This window comes from Lutjanus erythropterus, chromosome 20 (assembly GCF_056507025.1).
Source record: "Lutjanus erythropterus isolate fLutEry1 chromosome 20, fLutEry1.hap2, whole genome shotgun sequence".
Taxonomy (NCBI): domain Eukaryota; kingdom Metazoa; phylum Chordata; class Actinopteri; order Lutjaniformes; family Lutjanidae; genus Lutjanus; species Lutjanus erythropterus.
This window is the reverse complement of record NC_139336.1, coordinates 19609146-19628490: the sequence shown is the minus strand read 5'-3', so window position 1 is coordinate 19628490 and position 19345 is coordinate 19609146. Positions and strand designations below refer to the sequence as shown.

Below are 19345 nucleotides of genomic sequence, written 5' to 3'. Positions count from 1 at the left end.
CAGAACAAAACACTCCAGCTCACTGCAAATGGATGCTTGACTGCAGCATGTGGCACTGCAATGATTCCTGGGTTAGCTGCTCCCCCTACTGGCCCACAGCTGGACCTACAAGACCCTCCAATCAGGGAGTGTTTTTAGGTCACATGAAACCTCTGCAGGAAATCAACACACTTGTTGTGTATTAACTTAACAGATACGGCAAAATACAGAATTTCAATCTACCATCAACTTTAAGATCACATCCTGATGCTGATTTGCTCTTTTTAGATCGTCCAAGCTGCATCTCTCTTTCTTTTGCACTACCCTCCCATTTTGATCTTGATATGTGGAATATCAAAAATAGACCAGATATTTAAATACACAGATTACATTATACATATGTAGCCCATTTAAACTTTGGGGGATAAACTGAGCCATTGGCACGACTTGCCCCAGTATCACTGCCATGTTTTACCCCACAACCTCCATTATAAGGAAACAGTTTCACTGTGACCACTTATGCTCAGTTTATGGTCTTGTCTTGTAGCTTCTACAAAGCTACAAACCTTTTTTCTCTGGTTTGCTCACCTCTCTCTCCATGTGCTTGAGTCTAAGATGGATTGAGTGAATTGAACTATACTTCCTTAATATGTGGTCACATGATTACTTCATGGTCACATGATTACTTTTGACTATAGCTACACACAAGAGGGGGTAGCTCATTTTACCCCCTGGCTCCACCCTGTTCTTCCCAAACTTGTCTTCTTTCTTCTTTTTCTTTAGTCATTAATTGAGTTTTAAACAGAGTTAGTAAATTGCTAACTCTGCAGCCCATTCCACTGGACAACACAAATATCAACATGAAAAGAAAATATTAAAAGTCATGTTAAAAGTGTTCACAACAAAAGTGAACAAACAAAACGTTTGACCTGTCTTTATTTTTTTACAGTTAGCTTGATAGTATTTACTGTTCTTTTTTATGTTTTTTTTTTTTTTTTTTTTTTTTTTTTTGAGCCTTTTGATAATCAGTCCAGTGTCGTAGACAACTGTTAGCAACATTAGCTCACTAGCATCATAATTTTTATCCAAACTTGACAGAAACAAAATAAACTCACCAGAAAGCATCTTGGTTCATCATTTCACTATTTCAACAACAATAACAAGACATTTTGTTGAGTTAATTTTGTTTCTTGTTGAGAAGAAAAATTAAAATGATTGAGTCTTATGTATGTGAAATAAACTGTAACCACTTGCTTTTAGATTGATGGAAAAGGCTCATAGGAGTCAACCTGCAATAAAGCACCAGAATAAACTGTATTTGAAAAACTTTATTGTCCACCAAATCTGAAAATGATAAACTGTATAACAATATGACGACGAAACCAAACAAGACATACACAGTTAATTTAATCTCAATGTTTGTCCACATTTTTCTGTAAATATACATATAAGCTGAAGAGCTGATTAAAGTGCACTTAAAGCCGTGTGATATTAGCAATGATGGAGTGTTTAGACAGGAGTAGGTTGCATTGTTAATGTCTCACCTTTGACAGGAGATTAATCAGTTACTGTTAGCTTACTGAACCCACCTATAATAAGTTATTGTTTAAAAAAAAAAAACAGATCAAACCTTAAATAATGGAGTGTTTTCCCCCTGCTTAAATAAACCTGAAGCTGTAGTTTTTAGAGTGCTGTGCAGTGATGATGGACATGGTCAGTAGTACAACACTGATTACAACTTCAGCAATGTGAAGTCAGTGCAACAATGCTTTTCTTCAGGAAGTGTGTAGTTACTCTTTAACTGCGCCGGGATCTTTGCTCAGCCTTATGATATATATAAGTCTGGATCATAGCTGTGGTTTACAAGGTTTACAACCAGAATAAGATATCACTTTTGTATTATTCTGTGTTTTTTTTTTTCATCTTTATCCATGTATTATTGCATGTATTTAAAGTTTTTGATTTTCATGAACGGCCACAGTTTCCACAGGTTCTTCTGAGTCTGCAGCTTTTCTGAAATGAAAAAATAAATCAGTCAGTAAAGAGAAAAACAAAGAATAATTCAATACTTTTTCCATATCAAGTTTATGAATGCATCTTAGAGATGTTATGTTACAGTTTACTAATACATTAACTGAAGATACTGTACCACACCTTTTCTTTATTTTGCAGTAGAGTATTGTTGATATTAGACACAGTACAGCGGCTCCAACGACTGAACCGGCAACAATTCCTGCAATATTTTCTGAAAAGTGACAGAAAAAAAGATGTTTTTAAACCAGTGGTCCTTACAGAAAGCTACAGGTAGTGAAGACTAAAGGTAGTAAGCCTTTGTTTTTCATAAGCCGATTTGCTACTGTGCTTGTGGTGCATGCACAGATATATTTTTTTAATGCCACAATTAGTGTAAATGATGTACTTCTGTCTCTTAGTTTGATAGCATCACATAGTTTGATGACATCTGAAGTAGTGTGGGATCATGGGAGTTGTTTGTAAGTATGCAACTCACCAAAATATGTAACATATATTATAGGTTAGCTAGTATTTTCAAACATTTTAATGGCGAAATGTTGCATATCATAGCTTTAAAGAACTTTATTGATTTAATATGATATGGCCAGGCTCGTTGTTGGGGGGGTCAAAGGGTACAGAATGGTATTATAAGCTAAGAAATGATTGAATGCTAACCATAGCAGTCGTTTAACAGCAGCTGATGGTTTATCAAATATGTTGTTTGATAATTCTCCAGATTTTCACTTTCCATTGGCTTTTCAGTTGTTAATCAAACGGGAACAATCTAACAATTCTCTATTACAAGAGATCATGAGAGTGATTTAATTTTTTGTGCTCTTCAACATTTTAGAGCTGATTCGATGGATCAAATGATGCACACAGACACACACACACATGCTTGCTCAAATACAGACACTCGCACATTCGTCACTGTTGATTTATGCAAATCAAAATGATTGGACGAGATGGATTTCATCGTTTATTCATACTGAAAATCACGCAGGTCGCTTCCGTTCCAGACCACTGGCCATTGTCCTGGCATACGCGCTCTGCTGATCCTCTGAGTGTGAAGCCATCATCGCAGAAAAACTGCACCTTATATCCTTTTAAATATGTGGTCCCACTCTTCGTCCCATTCACTGGCGGTGCAATCCATCCACAGGATACCACTGCACAGTATAACAACAACGAGCACCGTGAAACCAAGTAAATGTTGTACATAGCACTCAGAGGAAATATTCCCACCTGACCTTTTTGACTCACCTCGCCTTAAATCCTGCACAAGGGCAATGTGATTCTGGAAAGACACTTTGGTAGCATTTCCCATGCTTGGACTACGACCTACCAGGACATCATACCTACAGGACAGATGTACAGGAAATGAGCTGCAATACAAATTCCTTGCATTCACATAAAGTTAAAGATGATCATCAACAGTCTGGATATCAGCACTTTTACTTTCTGTATGGGTCAAGCTCATTAACATAAATAATGATGGACACCGCACCTCCACTTCCTCCCAATGTACAAAAATGAAGCCAAAATATACCAAATACAGGCACGTCCATCTTATGCTGGTGTCTTCATTTTGAGTGATGTGTTTGTTTCATAAAAAAATTACTTGCTTGATTATTATAGTGAGTAAAAGTAGATAAAAGCTTTTTCTCTTACCTACAGAACTGAGAGCCCTCTCCAGTGCAGATCTCGGATGCCTGGCTGGCTAACGGATCATTTGGATTCTCAGGAACAGAAAATACTGGAAGAAAGCTAATATCATGCCTAGGGGCATATAAATATGTTTCCAAAAGATATTCTGAGTCATATGTGAACAAGGCCGACCTGTTGGAGACAGTCCCTGTAAGACAAAAAGAAAGATGCACACTTACCACAAAAGTACTTAAATTCAAGTGGAAACTCAGCAACTTTATCTGCTGATACTTCATAAAATAAGAATTATCTGATTTCCTACCATGGAAGTGTTACATGAAGGGGACATGACCTATACTAGAAGGCAGTATGACAAGGAAGGTGTGGCGAAAAAAGACAATGGTGACCTGCGTTTATTTCCTTCTGACTAATATCCAAGATAATTTATACTGTAAAGAATACATGACTGCAGTTTGCCCTTTTGACTGGATTTAGGAAAGGTCAATCCAAGTCGTGGTGAAAGAATATAATCTTAATGTATCTACAACTATAGTTTATGTCCCAGTCTTCGTGCCTACTTAGCTATATTTTTGAGGTTTTATTGGGGATGTAACATTATACAGCTCGCGTGCACGACAGACATAAACACCACATGGATGAAGTTTGATTAACAACACACAATCTGCATTGTGATTAATTTCTTACAGCTTGCCCCAAAGCTGAACACCTCCTCTGGATTGCTGTGATTCTGCACAGCTTGACCGTTGCTGAGAACGAGGTCATCTTCACGGACAAAGTCAAAAGCTCCCAGCAGCCCGAGAGTGTTTTCACTGAACTCCCTTGGCAGGAGCACAGTAGTTGTCATGGTTTCCTCTATCAGTCGCACTTCCACCCCGGCTCCAGAGGGGAACATCACGGTCACATTTGTAGATGTAGGAGAAAACACAAACGCACCTAGGAGAGACATTTGCTTAGAATAAAGGCAATTCTTATAGTTTTAGCTAAATTATATCAGAACTTTTCTCAATCAGCTTTTTACTATGAACAACAAGATCCACCACATTTTTGTGCCAAAGATGGAACAAAGTTGTGGTCTTTTCATATCTTAATGATTGTACTATTTTGAAGTGTCTCATGTTCTCTGAGAGAGGGAATCGATCCATAAACGTGGAGTGTAACTTTATTTTTCTGTCTTTGGAAGGGCCCTGTATATAGACGAAACAGCTTTCATAAACTCTGAAAGAGCTGCTTTCTTAAGTTTACTTTATTGCAGGAAATACACAACAGGGGGTTTACATACTTTTTCTTTTAGCCGAAGGGAGAGATTAAAGACATTTTTGGTAGCAGAGTAGGAGAGGCATTCTTCTCATCTTAAATGTTTTATTTCAGCCTTCCCCTGAGAGATTTATTGTCTTAAAAAACCAAATAGTTACATGAACAAGATGGCTTCTGTGTGAGGTGTGGGTACTATGTTTAAAATGTGATTTCGAGCCAAATAAAAAGCAAAACAGTTTAATCCTAGGGCATTATTTTCCTCTTGGAGGCAGATCACAGAGGGGACTGTCCCCCACAATAAATTATTTCTAAATAATGTAACTTATAAAAAATTTCACGAGAGGTGGTAAAATCAGTGAGTTCATCATAAACAAAATGGGGAATCGGGGTCTCACCATGCAGGTCCATCCAGCTCTGCTCAGTAAAGGAGAGGGTTTTTTGATTCTGTAGTACTTCGAGGCCGGTGTGACCCCTGACCATCCGCACCTCAATCACATCAGAATTAGCTTCTTTCATGGCTACAGACGTCAGCTGTGTTGCTTTTATCGTTCCTAATAATGAAAGATTCAGAGCAATGATGTAAGGAAAAGATATTATTCATGTGCAGTGTGGGTTTTATATGTCACATTATTTGTTATTAGGGATGTAACAATACTCAAAGTACGATAATACCATGATAAAAATTCCACGACACGATATTTATCATGATATATATATAAAAATATCCTTTACTGATACATTTTGTTTTTGCTCGTATGAAATTTGTTTTTCCCTTTTACCTTAATAACATAATAAGAGTATAATAGAGCAGACAAAGCCTTGGGGACCCAGACCCCAGGTTGGTCACCAATGCAGTACGGTATTCGATGTATTGTTACATCCCTTTTTTTTTTTTTTTTTTTTTTTACCATTTTTTAGTGCTAGCATTTACTGATCATTGCTGAAAAAGATGGTCACTTTTAAAAGCTCAGTGCCTTCAGAAGCTCACCATTCACAGGCTCTGTTCTGCCTTGGATTGTCAGCTCTTGCTTCTTTGACGTGACCAAAGTGTATTCCCCTTTGCCGTTGAAGGTGTATCTGACACCATCAAAAGTTATGAAGTGGGGATCTCCAAATACCGCAGCTGGCATCAAACACACACACAAATATAAAGATTGGACACAAAACAATAATCTTAAACCATAGGCCATAATACTGCGGTGGTTAACTCACCTGATGTGGGTGAGCGGTAACGCCTGCAGTCACTGGAGGGCCGATGTTTGAAGTAGTACTTGCAGTTGTCCGACCACAGGCAGCAGTAGTAGAAGCTGAGGACGTCATAGACCCAGTGGGATTGGCCGGGAATTCGAGGGGGTTTTCTGAATGGAGGTGAGCCCCAGTCGTGCGCTCGGTCAGGAGTGCTGCCCCCAATCGAATCTGACGTCAGGACCTGAGCGCCGGTGCTGTCATAGCAACACTGTTGTCCTGCTGCATACTTTGGACTGTTGATACATTCCCAAAACATTCTCAGTTAGAACAGTAATCTCTGCTATACAGCCAAAAAGATTTCATTATGGTTATGTGCTGGATGTTTACAGTATGTTGAGATTTTAAGGTTTGTTGAAAAGCTGATGCCAAACTGAATTGCTGACTTTGATTTGTATGTAGAAGCAGTTGAAGGAGTATGAAAAGTGGGAAAGGTCCAATGAATGATTTAAAAGTTGAATAAACCTGATATTGTATTAAAGAACAGGAACAACATTGCTGGCTCAAATTCACACAATAAGTTTCTGGCTTGAAGAATGAAGAAGTGACACAAGTTGAAATATGAACAGTTGAAAAACTGGGAAAGGGGTGAATAATGGCCATTATGTGTAAGGTGGGACTTAAATTACCTCACTAATCGCTGGGAGCTAAAATGAAATGCTGGCTTTAATTTGTTTGTACAAACAGCTGAAGAAATATGAATAGTTGGAAAAATAGGAAAGGGTCAGTGAATGTGGTTTGTTGAATAAATCTAATGTATAGATGTGGAACATTTTAAATGAGGAAAATGTTGCAGAAAATAAATAAAAGTGAATATTGCTGAAAGATGAATGAGAAAGGCAATGGTTTGTATGTCCTAACTGGGATGAATATTTTGATGTTTGAATGAAGTTTCACAGTTCAAAAATGTAGAAGGAGTAAAGTACCAAAAAAGTACAAAGTCCTACAAATATTTTTTTTGTAGAAGAACATATACTGTAAATGGTTTCAGCATTCACACCCAATTAGCATTGCTACTTATAGTATTCCATGACAATCACAATAATTTCTTTTTAGGTATGAATGTACAGTAATGGCCAGGTGCTTTTTTTTTTTTTATCTCAACAAGAGCTCCATTGATCAGTAAACATAATTAGTTTTACTTCTCCAGGTGCCATAATTCAAGTTGAAAATGAATATAGAGGGCTAGAGCAGAGCTTAACCAATTAATTGAGTTGTATCCACATGGCTGACTGCACTTACTGTAAGTCGCTTTGTATAAATCTGTCAGCTAAATTAATATAATATAAATTTATTGTAACATACAAATGTGTTCAAGGAGGATAATGATATGATCTAACTCCTGAGTGGATACAGCCTGTACGTGGGCTGTACACGCCACAGGGCAGTAAAACAGTTGTGACCATTGCACATAATTTCCAGGTTGGAGGCGGATCTGGCCCAGAGTCAGCTGCTATCTGGGGAGGGCATTTACTACTACTGAACTTCCTGTCAGGGTGAGGTAGCTTGGGCCAGGTGAGGACACAGATGAGAGAATAGACAAAAAATATAGGCAACCAAAAGACTATAAAGTTAAGTATAAAGTATAAAGATCGCCTTTTTCTGTTTGCTTTTTCTGTGCCCTGAACCATTATTTGTATTTGGCAAAAACAGTTGTCTAAAATCTGCGTGACCAATTAATTTTTTCTTAGACAAATTTGCAGTAAGAACAGAAGTCTCTGTACCCACATGTGTATCTAACATTTAGCATAAATGAGCCTTTAAAGGCACAGTGTGTAAGATTTACGGAGGTTCATTGGCAGACTATGGCAGACGTCATGTTTCTACAGTAGCCCAGAATGGACAAACCATACACTGGGTCTAGTTATGGCTTTTGTATTTTGTGAGCTTCACAGGCTAAATCCCACATACTAGTCTTGAGGCCACTGGAGGTTTTCACTTATTATCGAAGATTTCATCCACACTGACAGCTACCAGCTGCAAGTGTACCATCAATACCACTTAGTGTATAAAGTAAGAAAATAAAGTTGTGCTATAGAGCCATACCCTGCTAAATACATTGCTAATTATGTAAAAACACTGTTGGCACCCATCCATGAAGGCGAGGTAACAGTTTGAGTCAAGGACTTACCTGGCTTGTATCGCCCTCACACAGTGAACACTCCCAGGGTGGTAGGTGCACACACTCCCTTTCTCTATATCACAGCCATAGTCAGTCTGATAAGAGAGAGTGAGAGACAGCTTGTGTGACCAGGCAGCCAAATGTGCATTTACAGTACAGTTACGTAACATGAAGTGCTACAATATAATCTAAATGTTGCTTAGTAAGTGGTGATTTACACATCTCTAAACTTCACCACACAAACTAGTTTTGACACGGAGATCAGCTACTTAGCAATTTCCCTAACTGCTTCAGGAAGTTAAAATTTATGGGAAAGGCTAAAAAATTGCAGACATGTGTTTCTAATTTTTATTCTACATTTCCTTTTCTTATTTTCTACATGACTCTTTTCTTGTTTCCTTTTTGTATTCGTTCTGCAGTATCATCTCCACCATTGCTTAATTTTTAGCTTTTTGTATATTTGGTCCCTGTCTTATTTTATATATTCTAAATGAAGTTTAGATGAGCTATTTAGCTATAACTATTTACACACACAAACTGCCAGTTGTAAATGTTGCCAAGTCGAATGAACCAACTGACAAAATGTTTTCTTGCTAAGCTGCTGCTGACCTGTTTAGACTGGAGAGTAAAGCAGGTGGTTAATATTAAACATGGTTGACGTACGACCTTACGCTTCATCAAAATCCTGCTTAATAATTATCTAAATAGGGAGAATTTTAGATCACGATAATCTTTTACTGAATTATGCTGATAAAGTTAGACCAAAATGTGAGAGCAGCATATTTCAATCACTGTCAAATGAATGAATACTATGAACTCTGAAGCACAAATTTGTCTGTGTACCTGTTTAAATATGCATCATGATAACATTGTACTGGTCATCTTACTCAACTTTGCCTCTCACTTACTGTAATTTGTAAGGTAAAGGCAATAAGATTGATGCTGAAACGTGTTCAGCTAGAGGAAAATATGTGGGCTTGTAAACACTACAATAATGTGAGACCTTGCCTTGACTTTGAACTGATAGCAGTGACATTAGTATAAGTTTACAGCCACTGACAACCACCATAAAGTTATTATATCATTTCATGCAGCACATCAAATAAAGTTCCCACAGTCTGATGGTGTATCTGTCCAGTTCATCTGAGACATTCTGCAGCACATTTATGTTTTATATTTACCTTAAAATGAAGTAGTTACTGTTTTTTCGTGCCTGTTCCAAGTTTTCTGTGACATAATGGTACGAGGTGTGTGCTACTGTACGCAGTAGCAAGTTTATCTGTCAGGACGATGTAGTGCAGCTATTGTTTTTGTTGGCTGTGTTTGAGTTGGTGCTGTTTATGTCACTTATGATTTTATGCGCCTGAGGCAATTTGAGGCATCTGAAAATGATTTTGTTTTCTCAACTTTTACTGCAAGGCTGTTTCAGGTGAGCGCAGCCAAATCTACGTGTGCTTCTGTTCACACTTACATGAAACCTCCCTGTGTCTGCCCTCGCCTGAGCCAGAGTGCAGGGGCAGTCTATGATCTCACTGAGGAAGTTGGGCAGCTGATTTTCCAGCTGGTCCCATGCTAAACATTTGTCCAGGGCCCATTTCACTGAGTCCTGCCTGAACTTCTCCTCCAACTGCCAAGCCAGGGCGTGATCCTCAGTCCACGTGGCTTGTACATTCCTAAATAAAACACATGAAAAATACAGCTGCTGATTCATTTTAATATATTCATTTTTTTACTACTAGTACATAAACGATGTGGCAGCATTAACTTAAACATTATATGGTTTTGCAATATGTGACCTTGCAAAATATTGTCCCATGCAAACAATATCCATAAAAGTGAAGAAAGGAAAGTAGAATCCAGTATGATCCATTAGCCTAAACTATCACATAAACAAAGCAGCTGCATTGCATAGAATATAGAATATTTCATTCACAGTTTGAGCATGATGTTTTTTAGATGGCTAGGTTAAGCAAAGTGTATCCATTAACAGGTTTCAATACATTAAAAGTATTACTGTAGGCTTAGTTTTTTAAGAGAAGGGAAAAAACGCTATTGGATTGGTATTGATATTGGAAGATACTCAGCGTTGCAGCATTGATATTGGTATCAGACATAAAGTGTTATCGAGCCATCCCTACCATATGTAACAAAAAGTGCAAGGAACTTCCTGGAGACGAAGCATGCAGTTTGAATATTTACTCAGAAATAATAAATCGATATATTGAAACAAATTAATGCCTGAGCAATTTTTTTTTCCAGATTTTTGCAATTCGCATTTGTTTCAGAGCATATTTATATCTGTATTATAGGAAACGTTTACACATACCATGTGCCATCAGGGTAGGTGCTGGGGCCGACACGCAGAGCGCCAAGCTCCCAACCGTAACCAGGAGATCCATTCTCTACTGGTTTGGGCAAAAAGCTGAAGGAACCATTGTTGGGATGATCCTTTGCAAGTGAGTACAGATAGGTCCACTCACCCTGCCAGGTGTCTGAGTAGGGTTTTCCTGCAGAGAAACATTTAACAGAATTCAGAGTGATTATCTAATCAATAGTCATGTGACTTCCAAAGTGTATATTCAGGTATACTCACCTGTCTCCCTGTATCCCCACAGCTCTATGTTGACCCTCTCTGCTCTGACCAAAGAGGTGTTCCATGTCATCTCCAGAGTGCCTCCAACATTAGGTGTGCCATAGTACTGCCAGTGTGTCGAGTTGACCAGAGTCGCCTTAAACTTAGAATCTAACTTGCCAGTGTGCACTGTAGCAACACGTTCAAATGAAATAAATCACATGTTAATGTCATTTCAGCACCAAATGGAAAAATATGTGTTATAATAATGAGTTTTGAGGTCATCCTCCAAAGAATACACAGACAAAAAAAAAAAGCCAATGCCAATAAATACATAAATAAATGAAAATCATACAAGAATTTAGTGAAATCAACTAATCTTTTTTCATTAACTTAAAATAAATAGTTTAATTTATTCAAGTTAATTCAACTTAGAATTTCTAGTATTTATTTTCAAAACACACCATAACTTGTCAACATGAGTTATTCTATTTTTTAAGTCTTTTAAACTGAAATGATTGGTTGAATGAATGTACTATATAGAGTTCAATAAACTCATTACATTTCTTAAAAAACATCAACATATTAGCAGACTTCCCAGCATGCCCGGACATTACGAACCACTACTACCATTTTTTTTTTTTTTACAGTGTGTACCTGAGAGCCAGGCTCCAACTCTGCTGAATGTGGTGCCGTTATCTGAGGAGATGTGCAAAGGAACCCATCCTGTTTCATACAATAATGGAGAGATACAATGGCCTCTGCTGTTTTCATCCACATACCCCAGGGTGTCGGTATCATTGTTAAACCTGCCATTATATAAGAAAAATCAGCAAGTTTCTGTATTTCCACTATTCAATCATAAACAGGTTCAGGAACATGTGAACTCTGTGGTGTGAAAGAAAGTCTTACCTGCATACGATCTCTGAACTATTACTGAAAGCTGCGTTGAGGACAATAAAATCTGTCCCACCCAAAATGGACCCAGAATATGGAAGTGTTTCCACACAGTAATCTCTGTAGTCTGTACAGCACGTCTGCAGAGACGTGCATGTTGGGTGGCACGAACATGTCGTTAATCTTTTCCCACAGTTTCCTTCACATGTCTGTCCTGTTCAAAATGAAGAGAAAACAAAGTCTTTAGTACGGACTCTGGAGTGTGCCATTTTCAAACTGATGCATTGAAAAACAATTTATGTAATTAAATCAGTGTTTAATGATACATAAAATATTGTAACTTAATATTTCATTTTTCACTCAATTAGATTTAATAGTTTTGTTTTTAAAATAAGAATGGATGTTTTTTTTTTTAAAAGATTTGCAAAATTTTCCAAATAGACATTTACTTTTTGTGTATATCTTTCAAAATCAGAATCACAAATAGTTTATTGATCCCCTGGAGGGGATATTGGTTACATAATGCTCTCATTCAAGGATAGAAAACATATAAGCATAGAGAAAGTATTAGAAATATCTACACTCTACCACAATATATAACAAAGATAATATAATAATAATATAACAAAAATATACTGTATAAAAATAAAAGGATGTAAAAAATGTGTTTCTATTCTACAATAAAAGACAAAAAAATAACAGCAGTACACACACACACACACACACACACACACACACACACGTATATATATATATATATATATATATATATATAAAAAATTAATTAGAAATCAGTTATCTCCTCCTTTGACTCTTACAGTTTCTGTTTAGTGATTCTTAAATAGATAAACTAGTGTCTGCAACACTGAAAACTGAGTGTGGTCCTGCAGGTTATCACACAAGTGTTGCTGCTACTTTTTAAAAATGTTCCCAAATACTAAATATCCTGAAATTTTTACAAATAGCAGTTTAGTTAACTGTTCAGTCCCACTTTCAGTCATTACCCATCACTGTAGTAAAAACATAGAAATGATGTTGATCCTCTCCTCTAACTCAGGCAGAGCTGAAGTTAGTGGGTACTTACCTAATGTCCTGCAGATACATGAAACGAGAAGGACAAATATTACTGCTGTGAATCTCTCCATCATGACAGAGACACAAACTGTTAACTGAGGTTTCAACTACTCTCTCTCTCGGCCGCTTCTACAGTTTGTCCCAAGTAGATTTACTCAGCTTTTTTCAAGACCTTGGCCCTTTAATCACCGGCATTTACAAACATCTGTATAATCATCAACCAGAGGTCCTCATGATAACACTGTCAGCTGTATTTACCCTCACGTGGCCACCTTTAAGCAGCTCTCACTTGAGCGTCCATCAATTTGTAAGGTTTGTTATCTGTTTAATACGTCAGAAAACTCCTCCCGTTCTTAGTCATCGCACTGTGGGAGGATTTTTTGGTTATGAAGGAATATTTTATGATGGAAGGCTCCTGCCTGTCCAGAGGTACAGATAAGATGGGTCGTGTAAAGATTTCACTCTCCCTTGATGATAATGAACTGAGAGACACTTCCACACATTTTGCCTCCTGTCTCAGTGATTAAGCATGATTTGATATGACATAACAGGACAAAGTGTATAAAGATGAGTGAATGTAATGTTACTTTAAGTCTCTGATTCTGTGTGTTTGTACACGCTGAACCGAAATCTTCTCTGAACAGGTTTTTATTCTTCTAGTCATCAAGGTGAAGACCAAGAGACGAACAAGTACATGTTTTTCCACATTACATATTTAGATAAAGACTTGAAAACACAATGAAGATAAAAACTAAATAAAACATGCTTTTATGTGTAGAGAACATTTGTCTCAACAAATATAATCAGTCATATAAGGTAATATCAGTGCGATCATGGGTGCAGTTGTTAAAAAAGGCTGCAAGACTAATATGGCAGGAACATTTTAAATTAATTAACACCTTAGTGTGCCATTTTCTGCAATATAGAACATTTCACTGTAAAGCTCTGTTAATATTGCACTGTTATATATGGAAATGTGCTCTGTACTTTCAGCACTGAGTCACAGATAAACTCACACAAAGGACAACAACTTACTATGAACTGCCATTAGAAGCAGTTAGCTGAGAATTAGCCTTATCAGTCATCATTACACACATTATTAAACCATTAATCAGTTCAATAACTAACTGCTGTCAGACAACTTTATCAGACAACCTTATCATACGTTGACTGTTACCTAATGATTCTGTAGTGTTTCAAAACTTAAAAAAAAGCAGTTAGAATTAGACGAAAGCGCCCAAATATTACACCAAACTTACTTTAAGAAATATGACATATTATCAGTTGTTTATGTGTCTGTAAAAACACATAACTCTAGAAACATACGATTAAAATGTTGGCAGTCGCCTTGTCAGTTTAGCATCAAACTGTATTTCTAAACCAATTTTATTTTTTGGATTTTGTTGCCAAAACTCTACCAGCCCCTCCTGGTAAGCTGCTCTATTTTAGGGTGAAAAGACCACGGGAATGATGGGCGACCATTTTCATGAATATTTTGTTTTGCATTTACTTGGTGATTCTTTTATTTCTACCACTGCTCATTATATATCTGGTCAACATCTTTGACTGATGCTTTGGATGAGCGCAGATGGAAAAGCTGCCGATATTAATAAATACTTTTCCTCTCTTGATGGCGGATGGCTTGATTTATTCCTCTAAAGCTGGGTTCATTATTTGTGCAAGATAACACCCATGAAGACATAGCTCAGGATGCAAAATTCCTCACCACCATTCGAATGCGTCAATCTTTCAGTCCATCACTTTGTCCTGGATGTAAACATGTCTTAAATGCTGTAATTTGCCCTATATACTCATCACACAGCAGCATTTGTTTGCTCTGTTTGTGTTTTTCCTTCAGTCTTGTGTTTAGAAACTGGAAGTTTTTTACTGTGTGACTGTGAATGTACGTGCTGTTCCCTCGTATAACACAAGGCTGTGATTTCTATGGACAAAGGGCACCAGTATGTGACAAGACTGCAGAGGCCACTGCTGAATAAACTGTCTGCTCACTGCTTCCAGAGTCACTCACCAACAACTTGCCACAGACACTCCAGAGATATAAATACAAATAATTAGCATTGTGCTCTGCAGGTCCTAGGGCAACGGAGGAGTAACACCCCAGCTCATGACATACCAAGTCATTCTCACCCCTTAGATCACACTTAAAGCTGGACAAGTGTTAAAATGAATCAGCTGGGTATATAAAGTGTGTGAGTGGAGCATTACAGCTGCCAAAGCAGCCCTTTTCCTCCTCATCGGACCTCCTGCTCACTTTCTGTTCAGGATAAAATACAGCTACCCTATTGTTCAGTGTTCAGGTCATCAATCTGGACTTGTTTGTCCGGGTGGAGCTACAGCCTTTGCACTTTCAACATCCTTTCCCCTCATTCTGTGCTTATTTTCTAGAACATGGGTGACCAAAATAAAATATTATCCCGTCCCATTTTCCGCCGCGATGTGAGCTGGGATCCTTTCCCAAACTGGACGCAGCCGAGCCGCATCTTTGCACAGGATTTTGGCCTTCCTCCTTTCCTGGAGCCCAGTGATCTGGACTGGCTCGAGTGGGCGAAGAGGAGACTGGGCTCTTTCTCCTGGCCTGGATATGCACAAACTCCCCTTCTGCCTCCATTCAGTGGTCAGCACCCCGCGGCGTTGAACCAAAAGGGTCTGAGACAGCTGACGAGTGGAGTGTCAGAGATTCGAACAGGGCAGGACAGCTGGAAGATTAACCTGGACGTCAATCACTTCTTGCCTGAGGAAATTACAATCACAACCAAGGATGGTTATCTGCAAATATCAGGTATACTGAACATGCTTCTCTGATTGATTGTAACACAAGATATTTCTGCAATGTTAAAAAATTCTAGGACAAAACTTAAATAAAAGCATCTTAACAAGCTGCATGTATACTAAACACACAGACCTTTGAACTTCATCACTTTTGTTTTTTCTGTTTTTCATTATAAGGAAATCATGAAGAAAGGCAGGATGAACATGGATCAGTGTCAAGATGCTTCACTCGGAAATACAAGTAAGTTGTCCCTGAGAATATGAGGAATTTCATATCTCTGTGGGATTTAATGTGTGTTTTAAAAGGCACAGTTCACCCCCAAATCAAAAATACATATTTCCCTCTTACATGTGTTGCTATTTATGCATGTATGTATATATATCACTGTTTTGGATGCTGATAAACTTCTTCCTTTTCACCTCTGTAAGGCTGCCACAGGGGGTGGACCTGCAGCACATCAGTTCTTCACTGTCTGGTGACGGAGTTCTGTCCATAGAGGCTCCTGCCCCTGCGACATCCGTCAGCAGCCCAATCAATGAGATCGTCATACCTGTTCAGATCAGACAGACGCAAGAGGGTGAAAAGTAAAACCACTGAGCAGGATTTGAAACTGCACTCAGATGTAGCCCAAGTTGTGTGTAGCAACCTTTGTAGCACTGACATAAAAAGAAAACTAGTCTGTTAATTACTGTAACCAGTTTGTTTTCCTGCTATAAGATACCGTCTAATATTCTTTTATGTGTTGTCACAAGTACAGTACCATGCCATCATTACTTTTGGTTTCAAAATAAAATACAGACTCATCAATATAACACACGGCTGACAATACTGGCCAAGAATGGACAGTGCACGATAGAATTTGACTATTTATATCCAAACAGCGTATTTCCTGTAAAACAAGAATGTGTGCAGACCAAATAGATAGAAAAAAACAACAACTTAAAAATAGTGAATTTGTTTGAATTTCATTTTGATTTTGAGGAAGAGAAACAGTGTAAACTCTGTAGCTGTAGATTCATTTTGTGTTTGTACTGAATGTTGCATATTGATGTATTGAATAACCAGTCTAATGAAGCTGTTCTGATATCATATGATGTTCAACAGATGTATTAAACAGCTTCTGTCATATAAATAATAAAGATTGTAATTTTCCCCTTTAGTGTCTTTCATTACTGGCATGTTTGTCAGCAGATTGGAGGATTAATAGGAACCTTTTCTAATCTGTATTGATTATTCATACATTCACTTCACACTCTTGCCCTAAATGTTTGTCAAATAGTCCACAAGAGGGCAGCGAAGTTCTGCTTACTAGAATATATGGACATTATTTCATGCTTGAGAGGCATTTTTGTTGATGGTTAATTTTATGTATTTATGTAGATGAATGGTTTTTTTCTCAAGGACATTTACAGACATTTTCTCAGGCATTATATTTTGCACCAGCTCACTGTGGTCAAATGTGGTCCTCTACATGACACGTGATGCCAAGTTTCAAAGTAAATGTACAGCAGCCTAAATGAGAAATTGCATATGAATGTGACAGCAGCTTAATCTCTGAAAATGCAATGGAGGCTGAAAGTATCAGGAGTAGAAGTCATGTGCTAAACTGATGAAGGCCATTCAAAAGCCAACAATGACATCTAGTGCCTGAACTGGGTAATAAAGCAACTAAGTTACCGTACAGTATTTGTATTGTATGTCAACACATGGATTAATGCAATGCTGGAAATATTGCTGAAAACAGAGAGGATTTATTAAACAAAGTAAACAGTACTTATCACTTTCAAGTAATTTAATCAAGTAACAAAATGTTATTTAATTTAGTTTTAATAAATAAAGAATAGCAATTTAAAAAAGCACATTTTTGTGTAGTTAAAAAAGGAAAATAGTAGATCAAAGTTATATGTTGTTCTAGAAGCAGAGGATATAAATATGTACATCTCTGATCAAAGACTAGTGCATCTTGAAATAGACAAAACAGAGAAAATCTAGTCATTCTTTTACCAATGCTACCAAATAGGTTTTTCACAGTTACCTTTTGAAGTTTGTCTGATGCAAGACTCAAGCCAGCAGGGTGCAAAAACAATCTCTTAAAATTAATTTGGGATTAAAGAAGAGCATTTTTCCTTTTTTTTCATTCTTTTCTTTCTTTTGTCTTTCCTGACCCCAGACAGTGAAATCTCCATCTCAATTAAAGTGCCAGTTTAGATAAAGAAGACATTTAAATATCTTGAAATCAGACAATGAAGTTTCCTTTGGCCGACGATGTAACCCACTGAGTCACTCTGCTGCAGCTACATCACCATGCCTGCTCAGAACCTGTTGTACAGAGCCTTTAAATAGCCTGTCATCCTTGTTCCATCCATTGTCAACCTCATTGTTATCAACAGGACAAAAAAGCATGCACACCATTAAATTCAGTCACTGGATCACTCAGGCCCCAAACTGAAGACATGTTCACTGTACAACAGAAGACCCCATCAACACACTAAAGAACATTTCAGCTGAAACAGGCCACATAGCAATGGACTGGTAAAATTCACAGTGTTACAGCTCATTTTAATGAATAGATACACTATTTGGCCTTTGATAAGATCTCTGAGATTATGCAAATGTAAAATTAAAGTGAATTAAAAGGTGTAATTAAATGCTTATATATCATACAACAAAACAAGCATGCAGGAGGAACATGCTTGAGCCCCTGTTGTTGCTCACACTATTACCAGCATAGTTAGAACTGCAGCACTGCAAACTGGTGAGTAAATATTTCTGAAAAATGTTAGCATAGGCTTTCTGCTTGTGAATAATTTCTCTGATTAAGATTTTATTGTAGTTTTGCTATATGTGATTGGTTGGGAATTGCTAGGTGGTTGCTGTGTGGCTCCCTAGAGTGTTGGTAGATATGATGTCTGTATTTGGATAAGTTACTACAGTTTGCTGGCATTAGATTGTGGTTGGGTGGTGAGTTCTAGGTGGTTGCCATGATGGTTGCCATGGTGTCTGGCAGGGTCACCAGGCAGTTGTTAACTGGTTTACCCAGGTTGTACTAAGTGGTTGTTAAATGTTTGCTAAGGTATTCCAAGTGGTTTCTTGGGTGGTTGTTATGGTCTCAGTTGAAGTTATCAGGCTTCAGGCAGGCTAGCTGCTTGCGAGGATCATACAGGAGGCTGCAAATAGGCTGCTTAAGTGTCCCAGGTTGTTTCTAGGTGGTTGTGCTGATGTCTGGTAGGCCTGTCAACCAGCTACTAGCTGGATGCTAGGGTTGTACTAATTGGTTCTTAAGTAGCTGCTAATGTGTTCTACGTGGTTTGTGCATAATTGCTATATTATTTGACAAGTTTATCAGGCAACTACTAGCTGTTTGCTAGGACTGTACTTGTTTGTTGTTAAATGGCTGTTAAGGTGTTCCAGACAGTTTCTGGGTGGTTGCTATATTGCCCAGAGTATTGATGAACATTTGTATGAGTTGCTACAGTATGCTCGCAGTTGCTATGGTGTTTTGAATGACTGACAGGGTTGCCGGGACATTGCTAGATAGCTACTAGCTGGTTGCTAGATTGTACTAGGTAGGTGTTACGTGGCTGAAAAACTGTTCAGTGTGGTTTCTGGGTGATTGCTATTGTGTCTGGCAGGGTTGTCAGGCAACTACAAGCTGGTTGTTAGGGTTGTTAAGTGGTTGCTAAGGTGTTCCAGGCAGTTTCTACATGGTTGCTATGGTGTGTGGTCTGGT

The 19345-nt window shown here is 37.9% G+C and overlaps 2 protein-coding genes across 2 annotated transcripts; one reads left to right on the top strand and one right to left on the bottom strand.

Moving 5' to 3' along the window:
• Positions 1–1292: 1292 nt before the first annotated feature.
• Positions 1293–13102, bottom strand: LOC146308401 (sushi domain-containing protein 2-like). Its single transcript, XM_084746109.1, has 16 exons — positions 12835–13102; positions 11766–11964; positions 11511–11662; positions 10875–11042; positions 10608–10788; positions 9753–9954; positions 8291–8376; positions 6127–6395; positions 5903–6037; positions 5310–5465; positions 4345–4593; positions 3664–3847; positions 3256–3350; positions 2982–3161; positions 2134–2224; positions 1293–1992 (listed from the first exon to the last, which is right to left on the bottom strand). The coding sequence occupies exons 1-16, from the start codon at positions 12896–12898 to the stop codon at positions 1929–1931; spliced, it is 2475 nt and encodes an 824-aa protein (XP_084602235.1). The 5' UTR covers positions 12899–13102; the 3' UTR covers positions 1293–1928.
• Positions 13103–15064: 1962 nt separating this feature from the next.
• LOC146308400 (heat shock protein beta-1-like) lies at positions 15065–16432 on the top strand. Its single transcript, XM_084745845.1, has 3 exons — positions 15065–15624; positions 15792–15855; positions 16044–16432. The coding sequence occupies exons 1-3, from the start codon at positions 15234–15236 to the stop codon at positions 16201–16203; spliced, it is 615 nt and encodes a 204-aa protein (XP_084601971.1). The 5' UTR covers positions 15065–15233; the 3' UTR covers positions 16204–16432.
• Positions 16433–19345: the final 2913 nt, after the last annotated feature.

Bases quoted from the DNA above. Each gene is read 5' to 3' on its own strand.
- LOC146308401 (XM_084746109.1), bottom strand. From the start codon at position 12,898: ATGATGGAGAGATTCACAGCAGTAATATTTGTCCTTCTCGTTTCATGT. The intron at 11,043-11,510 runs GTACACACTGTA...GTGTTGCTACAG, and splicing joins AGTTGGAGCCTGGCTCTCAG to TGCACACTGGCAAGTTAGAT. The intron at 2,225-2,981 runs GTATGAATAAAC...GTCACTTTTCAG, and splicing joins AGCGACCTGCGTGATTTTCA to AAAATATTGCAGGAATTGTT.
- LOC146308400 (XM_084745845.1), top strand. From the start codon at position 15,234: ATGGGTGACCAAAATAAAATATTATCCCGTCCCATTTTCCGCCGCGAT. The intron at 15,625-15,791 runs GTATACTGAACA...TTTCATTATAAG, and splicing joins TGGTTATCTGCAAATATCAG to GAAATCATGAAGAAAGGCAG. The intron at 15,856-16,043 runs GTAAGTTGTCCC...CACCTCTGTAAG, and splicing joins TGCTTCACTCGGAAATACAA to GCTGCCACAGGGGGTGGACC.